At 43.4% G+C, this 14,512-nt stretch overlaps 1 protein-coding gene across 3 annotated transcripts in view; it reads left to right on the top strand.

Annotated features, from left to right (window-relative positions):
* Window positions 1-14,512, top strand: part of KCNIP2 (potassium voltage-gated channel interacting protein 2) — a 989,582-nt gene that overhangs the window by 887,695 nt on the left and 87,375 nt on the right. The window contains exon 2 of one of the 3 annotated variants that reach the window (XM_029610210.1): window positions 4,540-4,635. The exons of the other annotated variants lie outside the window; for them this stretch is intronic. Coding sequence (XP_029466070.1) covers window positions 4,540-4,635 — 96 coding nt within the window. The remainder of the gene's footprint in view (window positions 1-4,539; window positions 4,636-14,512) is intronic. 3 annotated transcript variants of the gene reach the window in all.

The following is a 14,512-nucleotide window of genomic DNA, read 5'->3' on the forward strand; positions in this document are numbered from 1 at the left end:
AATGAAGCAGATTTGTTAAGCAAGACTTCCCTTGGGTAAATCCATGTTGACTGTGTCCCATTAAATCATGTCTTTCTATATGCTCTACGATTTTGATCTTGAGAATAGTTTCCACTATTTTTCCCGGCACTGAAGTCAGGCTCATTGGTCTATAGTTACCCGGATCACCCCTGGAGCCTTTTTTAAATATTGGGGTTACATTGGCCACCCTCCAGTCTTCAGGTACAATGGATGATTTTAATGATAGGTTACAAATTTTAACTAATAGATCAGAAATTTCATTTTTTAGTTCCTTCAGAACCCTAGGATGCATACCATCCGGTCCAGGTGATTTGCTACTCTTTAGTTTGTCAATCTGGCCTACTACATCTTCCAGGTTCACAGGTGCACCTCCTCTCTTCCAGGGTGTACATATTCAGGTCCTTCAGACTCTTCTCATAAGTCTTCAGATACAGACCCCACACTATTTTGATCATTTTTCTCTGGACTACCTCTATCCTGTCTCTATCCCTTTTGAGATACAGTGTTCAGAACTGAACACAATACTCCAGGTGAGGCCTCACCAAGGACCTGTACAGGGGCATCATCACCTCCTTTTTCTTACTGGTTATTTCTCTCTCTGTGCAGCCCAGCATCCTTCTGGCTTTAGCTATCACCTTATCACTTTGTCGCCTTCAGATAGCCAGACACTGTGACCCCAGTAGTTCTCAACCCTGTCCTGGACACATGCCTACCCAATCTGGTTTTCAGGATAGATATAATGAATATGTGTGAGAGAGTTTTTTTTATTTTTTAATTTGGTCTCCAGTATATGCAAATATATGTCATGCATATTCATTGTGAACATCTTGAAAACCAGACTTGTTAGCTGTGCCATCAAAACAGACATAAGAACCTCTGCATTATATGCATCTAAGATTTTTGTTTCATTTTTAATATAAAACAAGGATAAAAATTAATTGTCCAACCTAACCAAGCAGTGATTCAGAATTGTGGTCCAACATGAACACATTTAAGGTAATAACTCTTGATGTCTAATGCAAAAACAAAACCTCCAAGACCATACTAATTGCTTATTTTACTTAAATCATCCCTCCTCCTTAGTCTGGAAAAGATACGCAGATACATATCATTTTCACACCATCTCTTAATACAGCTGAGCACTTTTTCTATATATTTCAGAGGTATTAAAGATAGTTTGTGGCGAAAAGAAGCTTTCTCCTTTTTTTGTACTTGACTTTTACCTCCTGCCCTATTCATTCAGTAAGATTATGCTCCAGAATATGAGACATTCTTATGGTTATCAATTTTGCCGACACAGACATTGTAATTATTCAGTGCATGAGGTAACTGAAATTGGCTTCTTATAAATATACAAAAATGGAACATGATGGCACATAAGGTCCATCCAGTCTGCCCACTTTCATTCTTGTTGTAATGCCATAGACTCAGATGATCTTTGGCTTTCTGCTCATTTCTTTGCACTACAGGGGATCCCTTGGTCTTAACCCGCGCTTTCTCAAATTCAGTCGTCTTTTTTGGCTACATCACCTCCCTTGGAATCTCATACCAAGACCGCTTGTTCCAGAATATTCTTTTTGCTTCTTGTGCATTATTGATATCTTTTAGTTATTTGAATGTCTCTATAATATCCCCTTTCCTTCCTATCCAGTTCTCCTTCCTATCCATATCTCCTCCTGTGGAATAACATTTAAGTCCTTGAGTCTCATTTCATAGGGTTTTTATGTTAGACTTTGCACCATTTTGGTAGTATTTCTGTTGCGGGCATGGACCCTTGGACCGAGATGGAGTTGGCGTGGTCTCCATCATTGGCTGACAGAACTGGCTGTGGCAGAGGCCCAACTGGAGCTTCACCTATACCAGCCCTCATTCACCTTAGGTTGAGCCCTCAGGTGCTGTGGCTGGCAGGACTTAGGCACGGGCCTCTGTTTCTGAGGTGGAGATCCATGGGGTAGTCGAGTAACAGGCCAGGGTCCGGGGCAGGCTGAATTTAGGCATAGTCCAAGGCAGGCAGCAGTGAGGAGTTAGGCAGCAGTTGGAGGCAGGTAGAATTCAGTCATGGACAAAAATCTGGCAGTGATCAATGGCAGACAGAGTTCAGTCGTAGTCAAATGGCAAACCGAAGTCAGAACCAGAGATCAGTCCGAGGGAAGATGGAACAGATAAACAGGCAGGGAGGCGAGGAACAACACAGGCGGACAGGAGAAGACACTGAAGAACTGGACGCTTGACAACAAGATGAATACAAAGAACTGAAGTCTGACCACAGGACGAAGACGAAGAAATTAGGGACGAAGACCGGAGACTGCCAAGAAAGGACCAGGAACACAGGAATGAAGACCAGAAGCATGCTGAGGCAACCCGCTATACCAGAGGTAGTCGACCTATTGCAGAGGCAAGGAGAGGCTGCTGAAGTGGCCCTTTAGAGGCCCATATCAGTGATTTCATCATCTGTGCTGCCGGGCATTTCCTGCCGTGGGCCCTTTAAGAGGAGCACGGTTGGCCAAGTCGTGCCTTAGGAAAGTCTGGGGAGGGAGCGGCATCGGAGGCAGACCAAGTGTGGGGCCTGCCACGCGTTCAGTCCAGGGCCTTCGTCAGTGTCAGCAGGTGTGGCCACAGAGGCAGGCGGAAGTTGGTGGCCTGCTGTGCAACTATCTGGGGGTCTCCCCAGCATCAGAAGGCATCAGGTCAGGCCCAGGGCTGGAAGTAAGTGTGGCGGTCCGCAGGCCTGCCCCGCAGACCGCTAAACGCAGCAATTTCTTTGAACCACCTTTACCCTGTCCATATCCCTTTGGAGGTGAAGTCTTACAGAAACATTATTACTTCTTTTTTTCTAGAAGTAATACCATTCTCTATGCACACCAGTAATCATGTGGTTCTAGACCACTGCCTTCTCACATTGTTTCGCTACCTTGAGATCATCAGACCCTATCACCTCATCTTAGTGCATATCAGCATCTTACCCTCCTCCCTATCCCCCTGCCCCCCCCTTCCCCAAATACTGCTCCACTGGATCTCTGCACTTTTATACGCTGAATCGTAACCACTCACTCCCCAAGCTTTCTTAGATGGCAGTTTCATTTGTTTTGACGGGGGTGAGAGCTTCGCCATCTGCTACCCCTCTCATCTAGTTGAAAGTCCTTTCTGGTTGATCATGGTTCTCCTCACAGACATGCGGGCCAGTGGGAAGACAGTACAGAACAGGAAATGTAGATAAAAGAGATTATTTATCATTGTTTTCCCGTTATAATTTGCTCAAGTATGAACGAGTGTGGTGTGCATGCAGGAGGAGGGAGAACACTAGGGCACTGGAATCCCTCAACTAAAATTCAAAGTACTGTACAGTACAGCGTCTTTAATTTCTAAAAAAAAGTTCAAGGAAAGTATATTTTTACAGGCTGGTTGATTCTCTGAAGATTAGTGACATGATCTATTAATTCTGCATTATGTAGGTGGTTTATTGTTTAGTTCACTGACATTAAAGCTATGATGGAATGGTTTGGAAAACAATAGGCTGCTTTTACAGCTCAAATGCTAAATCCTTTTTAAGTGCTTGCCTTGGCATTGGTCATGGTTTCACCTTTTCAAGGTTTCAGAATCCTGAGCCATTCTGAGGCTGTGAAAGTTGCAGTAATCTGCAGACCACCTCATATCACATTATGATTCCCAACTGTTCCCCATCTTAGCCATAAATCATACATGCTGCATGGTTTCTAGAGCAGCCGACCAGTTAGGGCGAAGCATAATAAAGTATTCCTGGCAAGTTGTCTATATTCTGTTCTTTTCAGTGTTGGGTGTGAAGATTAAACAAAAAATATATATAATAATAACAGTTGATTTGCAATGTCATTCAACAGTTTTACATTCTGTGTGTCAAGACAGATTTCCTCTTCCTCTCCCCTTTCCTTTTTTAAATTGGTGCAGCAGGGGGAAGAAAGTCTGCCTGTTTCCTACTGCAGCCTCTGAGATTGCATGTTTACCTGCATGTGCTGCATGTACTGGATGCATTTTACTGCAACCAAAAAATGCATTGTATGCTAAATACTGCATGCACAAAGTGAATGATAACAATAAAAACAAAATATATATAGCTCTGCTTTCTGTGAAAGATCAGAACTTCCTAGTTGGGACTGGGGTTATGGTGAAGGTTGCATTCACAGTCCCTGGAGGGCCGGGGGGGTGGAGCTCCAGGCCATGGCTCACGGGTGACACCTAATGGCCAGACTCGGTGTATACATTCCTGTCTTCAAGAGGAAGCGGTGGGCTATGGTCCCTGGCGGGAGGGTAAATCCCAGGTAATTGTGAATTAAAGCTCATTTGTACCTTAACCCAACCTGCTGGTTCTGATTGATCTGGAAGCCCAAAGGAGCAGGAAGAAAAACAGAAAAGATAAAAGAGAACTTCCTACCAACACTGTTACTTGCACATTTATAGTGCTAATGCTGGATTTCTTTTATTTGTCTTAATTGTGTTGAGTTTCTGCACATATTAATTCTTGTTTTAATTGGTGATTTTCAGGCAATCTTCCCAGCCAACACAAAAAAGCTCTTAAGCAGCGCTTCCTCAAACTCTTGCCTTGCTGTGGGCCAAAATCCATTCCCTCAGTCAGTGAAAGCAAGTGAATTTTTTTTTCCCTTTTATTCTTCCTGTGTTTGCATTGTTATTTAAATGATTTTGAAAACAACAATTGCTGCTAGGGCTCACAAGAATACAGAACGACTTTAACGGAGGGAAGTAAGATTCATTCTTTATGTACTCTTAATCGTTCCTGTGAAAGTACAGCATCATCAGTAAATGCCTCAGCCATAGGGTTCTCAAGTTCACAGCATTTACTGTGCAGCTTCCTTTCCACTACTGAAATTGGAAAGCACAGCTGCAGTAGGAGACAGGGCAGGGATGATATCTTTCAGAAGCAAAAAGCGCTTCCACCTGACAGTCAGACCCCCGCTGACTCAGTGAGCCTGATTGATACACTAAAGGGTGTTTTCTATGTTGTATCTATGGGGAAAATGCATCGTTTCTTGTGTCTCTTTTTGGTAAGTCAATTCAGCGGTTCATTGTTTTGTTGTTTCTTTTGGAGATTTTGTGGACATGTCTTGACACAGATTTCAAATATTAGGTATTAACAGCACAGATAAATGTATTGAGAGCTTTACTTCGTCTCCTATCACATTTGCTCTCCCTATATTTGTGTCCTATGTGATGATTCACATTTCTATTGGTTGAATACATTTTTTTTTTACAGCTAATTTGCCCATATTGATTGTCTGCATAACATTGACTGTATATTCACTGAGCTGAGCTATATTCCCCTGAGGCAAGACAAGAGACTCATTACTTTGATCAGCATGGGAACTTAGTAAATTGCAGGAATGACAGATATGTTAGAGCACTAACTGGGGCTTAACTCTAGCTATAAATAGTCTTCTAAAAAAAGGAAGATAAAGACGGAGAGAGACCAGAGACTATACATTTTCCTCACGTCGAAATAAGGTTTTTATTAAATCAACCACTACTTGAATTCTTGACATCAAGTCAAGCAAACAGAGAGCGTACCAGACCAGAGTAATGTGATAGTACAATAGCGTAATGTCATACCACACCAGCCTGATGTTTTACATCTCCATGGTAGACACGTCTGGTCCAAATCTTCCTGAATTACACACCCATGAAGAATTTATTCTCACAGACAAGATGGCTCTAAAACCAAACATGCTGAAGCGGATGGTAGTGTTAAGTTGTCAGCTGCTAGCAAAGACTGTGTGTCTCAGTGTTGTCAATAAAGAGACAATTGCCATGTGCCACTGCTTATCTACCAATTGTCTGACCTGTAAACTAAGGCCTGGATTCTCTAAGGTCTGTGACCTTAGAGAATCCGGCGGTAACGGGAGGCAGGGGGGAGAAGCGGGGGGCGGGCCTGCAATAGCCGGCAGCGATCGCACCTCCTCGGTGCGATTGCTGCCGGCTTTCACGCCGAATAACTATACCTTTTAAGGTGTAGTTATTCGGCATGAAACTGGCAGCGATAAGGAATCTTACCTTTCGCCGCCAGCGATGTGTCCGCAGCGTCGGCCCCGGTGCTGCCCCGACTCCGCCCCGACTCTGCCCCGAGATAGCTATCGCGTTAGAGAATGATCCCCTAAGTGACTTCACAGGCCTTCTTTAACTTTCTCACAGTGCATTTAAAACTGGTTTCAAATCAGTTCTCAATGCAGTCCATGAGGATTGAAAATAGATTCATAATGGATGTAATTTTCAAATAGTTATGTGGGGGCTGTACGCGTAAAATTAGCAAATACACGCATAAATACCATGTATGCACATATATCCTATTTTAGAAACTTCGATAATATGTGCATACTTGCAGTGTCACATGTAAATGTTAACAGGGGAAAAGGTGTGGGTTAGGGGTATCTCAGGGTGGGATTCAGAAATGTGCTCATAAATTGTTATTTTGTAAGCAATATACACAAATACATTGCCGAACCTGTTCATACATTTTTTACACCAACTAACTGACTTGTGCAGTACAAATCGCATTTGTGTTTTGTTTATAATTTTTGGGTGGAGGTCTGGGTGTACCGGTGGGGGTTCTGGGTGAAGTCCTGGAGGGTCTAGGTGAACTGGTGAAGGTCTGGGTGAATTGTTGGAGGTATCAACGAACTGGTCATTCCAAATAAGTGCGCAAGTAAGTACTTTGAGAAGTGGAGTATGCGCATATTTTTTAAAAATACCTGCCTCCACGTTTAACAATGGATTATTATGCACATATTGGGGTAGATTTTCAAATACCGCGAATAGGCGTACTTTTGCTGGCGCATCAGGCGCAAGCAAAAGTATGCGGGATTTTAGTAGATACGCGCATATCCGCTAAAATCCTGGATCGGCGCGCGCAAGGCTATCGATTTCGTATAGCCGGCGCGCGCCAAGCCGCGCAGCCTACCCCTGTTCCCTCCGAGGCCGCTCCGAAATCGGAGCGGCCTCGGAGAGAACTTCCTTTTGCCCTCCTCTCACCTTCCCCTCCCTTCCCCTACCTAACCCACCCACCCGGCCCTGTCTAAGCCCCCCCCCTTACCTTTGTCGGGGGATTTACGCATCCCCGCGCGCCAGCGGGCCGCTAGCGCACCGGGACGCGACCTGGGGGCAGGTCCGGAGGGCGCGGCCACGCCCCCGGGCCGTAACCACGCCCCCGGGCCCGCCCCCGAAACGCTCCCAGCACGCCCCCTAAACGCCGCGACGACCGGGCCCGCCCCCGACACGCCCCCCTCGGAGAACCCCGGGACTTACACGAGTCCCGGGGCTCTGCGCGCGCCGGTAGGCCTTTGTAAAATAGGCTCACCGGCGCGCAGGGCCCTGCTCGCCTAAATCCGCCCGGATTTGGGCGGATTTAGGCGAGCAGGGCTCTGAAAATCCGCCCCATTGTTATAAATAATACATGCATATAATATATATGTGCAAAATTGTATAAAATGGATACATAAGAGCATAAGAATTGCCATACTGGGTCAGACCAAAAGTTCATCAAGCCTAACATCCTGTTTTCAACAGTGGCCAATCCAGGTCACAAGTACCTGGAAGGATCCCAGAAGGTCAATAGATTCCATGCTGTGTGCGTATCCCAGAACAAGCAGTAGATTTCCCCAAGTCCACCTTAATAAATTATTTATGGACTTTTCTTCCAAGAAATTGTCCAAAGCTTTTCTAAACCCAGCTGCATTAATAGCTTTCAATGCATCCTCCTGCAACGAATTCCAGAGTTTAATTATGCGTTGAGTAAAACGATACTTTCTCCTATTTGTCTTAACTGTATTACCTAGTAACTTCATTGCATGTCCCCAAGTTTTGCACTTTTTGAAAGAGTAAACAATCTATTCATGTTTACCCATTCCACGCCACTCATTTTATATGACTCTGTCATTTCTCCCCTCAGCTGTCTTGTCTTTAAGCTGAAAGCATTAACTTCTTTAGCCATTTCTCTTAGGGGAATCATTCCATCCCCTTCATTATTTTGGTTACCCTTCTCTGTACCTGAAACATACATGCATTCTTATGGGACAGAAATACACAGTATTTTATAAACTGTGCAGTTCCTGCCACCCATACAATTTATAAAATACTAGCTTTAATCTCCATGGGTCCACTTAATGTTCACAAATGATGTACTGTAGGACAGTTTTGAAAGTTGGGCTCAATGTAATTTAAACTGGGTTTGAAACCAAACCAGATTCCAAACTAAGGGCCTGATTTTAAAAAGCATTTACACGCTTAAAATTAGGTTTTATACATGTAAAATGCACGTTACCTGTGTAAGTAGACTTTTGAAAATTGCAACAAAATATGCCATTGAATTATCCATAGGTTTTACGTGCATAAGTGCACTTTACACAGGTAAATTGCTTTTGAAAATTGTTACAATAGTAGTTACATTTACATGTGTAAATCCTTTTGAAAATTACCCCCATGTGTAAATAAGAGTTAAGGTCAGTCCTCTAACTCTATGGCATGGGCTTTACCCACAAAACATAAATACATTTGTTTCATAATGAAAAAGTACATCTTTGCACACATCTCCTGCAAATAATACAGCAGCAAGGCAGAGATCCAGAAGGAATTACATACAGATAGTTAGGATATTGACATTTTAGTCTGCCAAGAGATGAAAATCAATTTATGACACCAATCACATTTACCTAAGATTTTAGTTTAGGTTAAATGAAAAACAGACAAAAATGGAAAAAAAAAGTTGTCACTTTCTGTGGTATATATTTAATTGATAAGATGTAATTTATTTCTTTGCATGCAGCATTCTATCTTTTTTGGTTCTCCACTCTATCTACATTCTCTTTTCATCAATAGCTATAGATTAAGAGACTTATTTAATAAACTTTCTTAATGTGATAAAAAACCTTAAATACCAATTTTGGCATGTAATGCACGTTAATGGTAAAAACATGAAAAAAAAACATTTTCTGAAAAAAAAAAAAAAAAGAGAGATGTTGCATACAACTGCATACAAAGCATCTCGTTAATGTTAAGCCATGCAATTTGCAATAAGTCAAAAAAGTTAATGCACTTGCTGATATTTCGTCCCCCTCCCCCCCCAGTTCTCCTTAAAGGACCGTCCACAATCCAATGAAGGTATAGTAGAGCAGCCCCACTTCCCATTAGTTCACAGCATCCCACCCTTAGTAGCACAACAGCTCCTCCCTTCCCCCACTCGGCTGGTTTCATTTGATATTGGAGAGCTTGCAGGGGAAGAGTGAGTAGGGATTACTCCTACTCCAAAGAGCCTTAGAATAATTCAGATGGGGTAGAGAGACCTGGTGATTAAGAGCCGCACCCCTGGTGACTAAGAGCCCCAGCCCACCTTTGAAGCTGTCAAGGATGGGAGAAAGGGGATGACATGAAGGCTAACAGCCCCTTGACACCTCTGTGGGTTGGTGTGCAGGAGGAGGGTTGTGCTACTATACGGGTCGATACAGTAAGGCCGCGGTAGAAACAGTGCGGCAGTGTCAGGCGCACCCTTCCTCCCCGCACGCACAGTTCTCTTCACTAACTCCCCGATTCTCTCTTCTAATCGCATGCAAATGCATGCCGCGGCTTTAAAGCGGTAGGGAAGGGTTATGCCCGCGTAACCCATTTTACTGTATAGGCGCTTAATACAGCGCCTATACAGTAACCTGGGTGCGCTGGTACCTGTCATTTCAAATGGCATTTGAAATGACAGGCACCATGAAGTGAAAAAAAAAATACCAAAAATATGTAAAAACCTGAGTGTTCAAAAAAAAAATTTTTTTTTAATACCTGTCGGAGGGCCGCGTGGGTCCAGGCGGCTGGCGGGCGGCGGCGGGAGCCGGGTGGTCGCGTGTTTAATCTAGGCCGCGGGCGGGTGGGCACCTGTTCCAGGCGGCGGAGGGGGCGGGTGGACACGCGTTAGTTCGAGAAGGCCGGCGGGCGGCGGCGGGTGGTCGCGTGTTAAATCTAGGCCGGGTCGCACAGGCGCGCATTCATTCATCCAGGCGGAGGAGCCGGCGGCGAAAGCAGCCGGCTCCGCCTGAATGAATGCGCGCCTGTGCGGACCCAGCCTAGATTTAACACACGACCGCCCGCCGGCCGTCTCGAACTAACGAGTGTCCCCCTGCCACCGCTGCCGCCTGGAACAGGCGCCCACCCGCCCGCGGCCTAGATTTAACACGCGACCACCCGGCTCCCGCGGCCGCCGGTCGCCTGGACCCACGCGGCCCTCCGACAGGTATTTAAAAATTTTTATTTTTTTTTCTGGCAGGTTTTATGTGTCCCACATCATTACATTTTCTCGATCATCTCTGTATCGCTTTTTTTTTTATTGTGTTTTATTGTTTTTGAGTGTCTTAAGCGGTGTCGATGGATTTGTTACTAGACTCACAGTCCTAACTCCTACTAGGGGGAGGCGGTAAACTAACACGTTACGGCCGCGGCAAAACAGTGCGTTACTAATGAGATAACCTGAGCGCGCGTTACGGTATCGGAGGGGAATAGCTAATTCCTTCATTATACAGCTAATTCGTTCATTTACATGCCGGGTGCGGGAAGGGTTACGCGTCTGTTTTAAGAAGCGCTACGGACGCGCGAAACTGGAGACTGTATCGCTGGTTTGCCTTTCGCGTCCGAATTGTGCGCAGCGAGCTCGTTACAGACGAGAAATCTTCAACTGAACGTTACTGTATCGAGCTGATAGTGAGAAAAGAAGGGAAAGGGCCAGCAGTAGTCCTCTAAGAAGCATTATTGTCTGTGGGGAGGGGCTTGGGCAGGTATTACTAGCAGCAGGAATACAGATGCAATCTCTCAGAAGATATCATCCATGTATTACTAGTCACTATAATGCCAATTTAATACAGTACCGCTAGTCTGCATTGTTCACTTTACTCAGTGTAAGAAAATGCATATGGCTTTCCTAAATTGTTGGGATTATAGAGGAGATGTTGGAAACCAGTAGGATAATATTAAGTAAGCTGGTGTTGTGGAGTTAGGAATTAGGGAAAAAAAAGGATACAGAGACTCAGGTTGCCCGTACATAAAATGGATCACAATTAATCACTGCCAAGGATCATACACATATGCAGTAAACTGCTTGATTACACACAATAAAATGTTATTGCTGATTGTTTTATTTAGTGAGTAACAGCATGTTGCAGAAAGAAACACTGCTTGCATCAGATTTATATAGGTTTTTAGCCATATGAAATTGCATTTATGATTTTAGAAAATTAGAAGGCACTTTCCCCTGACAGAAAAGATGTCTGTCATTATCTCTGCTTCCATCTCAGAACTCTTAGAATAGACACATTAGCATTAGAATCAGATAGCCATGTGATATCTAGGAAGTACCAAGCTTACAGTATCACATCTGCTTCTGTAAGATAAGAAAGTTAGTCTCAGGAAGATACATCTCTTACTTTAAGATTAAGGAAGTAGATCATCCCTCGCTATTTGCCCAGAACTGGACTGCTGCCCAGGATTGCTAAAGATTAAGGAAGTAGACAATCTAGATTACGGAAGTAGATCATCCCTGGCTGTACACCCAGAACTGGCTTTCTGCCCAAAGCAGCTAAAGCTGCAAAAAGAGGAACTACTTGCTACAGTTGAATGTAAGCCCAGATAGACAGAAAGAGACTTTCTGTAGCTTAAATTGTACTATGGGGGTCATTTTCTATTGCTTATTGCGTGTGATAAGCGGCTATTGCACGCAAAAAGTCCCTTTTCGCATGTGATAGCTTGCCGGGGGCAGAGTCGGGGCGGAGTCGGGGTGGCGAGGGGAGGAGTCTGTTTGGCGAGGAGGTGGACGCTGCGATGTCTTCGCTGGAGGTGATAAGGTAAGCACCGTTATCGTCGCAAGTAGCACGCCCAATAGCACCACCTTTCACGGTGGTGCTATTGACTGCGAAAGCCGGCAGCGATAACACCGTGGTGGTGCGATGGCTGCCGGCTTTCGCAGGCCCGCCCCCCACCCCCCGTTTTCACTGGATTCACCATTCTGAGTTAGAATGGTGAATCCAGGCCTATATTTGCAGTTAAAATACATAAACCATTCTGGGAGACAAGAACTATTCTGAAATCATAATTTATACTTTAAATGCATTTCTTTCAAATGTTTAAGGAGAGAGAAATGTTCCCCTTACAATAAAAAGGTACTGAAATATTTCCCTTACATTTAGAAGAGACATTAAGATACATAGTGACATTAAAGATATTGCAATATCTAAAAGAGGAAGTAACTATAGCAAGTTCAGAGAGCCCAGAACTAAGGAAGTATCTTTCTGTAAGAGCTGAGACACACTTATGTGCATGATAGCTAACATATAACTTGTGGATCCTACTTTGTGTGATGGCAAGGACAAAGAAGTAAACTATGTTCACACAGTCAGAGTCCTAGACTATAGCCCAGACTTGGCTGTCAACCCATAAGTGGGTGGTAACCCAGTGCACGTTCTGCAGTTAGGTACATATAAGAGGAAGGTTTGCAAGCAGTTCTTTGCACTGAGTGGGCAACCAACCCACAATGACCACAGTGCCCAATATGTCATCATTTCCCCCACTGAGACCCTTCTTCATAGACATTGCTGAGGATGAAATGGGGGAGTCATTGCTCAGGGAAGTTCCTACTATAAATATTCTTTAGACCATTCTCTTACATTGGCTTGTATATATGCTCTTACATATGGTATTGTTTCATATATGTAGTTATTTGCTAGGCTAAGATCCTGCATGCATTGCTGCTACATTGCTGATTTCATTGCATATAATTTTTGGGGAAGTGTTTGTTGTGAGTTATATTACTGCTAATTCTTGTGTAGGAATAAAGGTTACATATATTCTTTTGCAAATTTCTCTCAGTGTTTGTGTCTTATTTCCACCGAGTCATTCAGGGAAAACATCCCACTCCACGGCCACACCACAGCTGATGAGCAGGAAAATTGTCTGGGTAAAAATTACCTGAATATCTTTAGCTGAATGTTCAGTGGGACAAGTCTTGTGCTGTTACGTGATAAAGTTAGATAAAGTTATCCAGTTAACTTTGCCACTCACTGCCTTATTAGAAATTTAAATTTAAAATAAGTTGTGTGCCTCCACAGCCCAATGCCCCCAAAATAAAGTAAAAAATGTTGGGGCCTTCATGGTTTGAGCCCCCGCCCCCCCAAAAAAATTATGCAAAAATGTCATGGCCTAAGCCCCCTAATCATCCTGTTCCCCAAGTTTAAAATAAAAAAAAAGGCTTTTTTTTATTTTCTTCTCTATTTTGTTTCTTGTTATTGATTCCCATAAAAGATGCATTCTTGTATTTATTAATTGAAAAATTAATAAATACTTAATTTAAAAAAATAAATAATCCCATAGTCTAGTCTCTCCTTTCTCAAGATACCCACCCCGCTCTTCCCTCAACCTCCAAAAGTAGCCATTTACCCAGCAAAAGGAGGAGAAACATTTAACCTCCTCCTGTGGGGTAGAGCTGAGCAGTACCAGCTCTTACATATTCATTTATTCATGGCACTCCTCTGGGAATTGATCAGTTTCATTAACAACTGATCGTTCCCTGTTCAGAAATCAGAATATAAATGCTACCCAGAATGCCCCTGCACTGCTTCTTTTTTAATCCAGGTAAGTTTTAGACTTACTTGACTAAAACTTGTCTAGTCAGTGGTAGGAGGGGGATATTTAAAACCTCAGGTTTATCTCCCTAAATCATCAACTTAGCTGGAGAAATCCTTCTGAATACTGACCTACAGAAAGGATGTGATGTCACCCTTGGACAAAGCTTGCTGGGAGGTGTAGTTTTAGGGGAATTTGATCTGGGAAGCTAGATAGAAATAATTAGGGAACTTGAGGCATGGTGGAAAAATAGACATCTGGCAGAGAAACAGTTAGAGAGAAAAAAACATGTGCTGGGTCTTTGTTTGAAAATAGAGTCCAGGTTCTGGCCATAAGAGCCCTCACGCTGGTGGGGAGTCTTCATTTGAGAAGTCTGTGGCAACCAGCTGCTAAGGAATTCAGCAACTTGTCAGTCTATTTAAACAGAGATTGTTTTCTTACTACATGGAGGTATGCTAGTTTGTGTTTAAAATTTCATATGCCTGACTGGATTGCCATAATGACTTAGGCTATTTAACTGAGTTGGGAACTGTAAATAATGGACTTTTGATTGGAAAGAAAGAAATAAATTTGTGCCTGCATGGCATGCATTGTATCTGGAAGAGAAGTCAAGTCCCCACCTCAAAGAGTTTACTGAGGGCAGCAGTACTTTACATGAGGTTTTGTGATTTCCATATTAAATAACATGCTTTAAACCATGCAGTTCTGACACATTTTAGTAAACAGAACCCCAAGTATTTTGCTATACTAAAGAATTAAAATACATTCCCTGCACAAGCTTTTATTTCAGATTCAAATACCTTATACTTTTTTACTCCTGCTGGCAGTAGCTTCATGTGTTTCCTTCCATTGTTATATAGTCAGT

The sequence above is a fragment of the Rhinatrema bivittatum genome, chromosome 7 (assembly GCF_901001135.1).
Source record: "Rhinatrema bivittatum chromosome 7, aRhiBiv1.1, whole genome shotgun sequence".
NCBI classification, from domain to species: Eukaryota; Metazoa; Chordata; class Amphibia; order Gymnophiona; family Rhinatrematidae; genus Rhinatrema; species Rhinatrema bivittatum.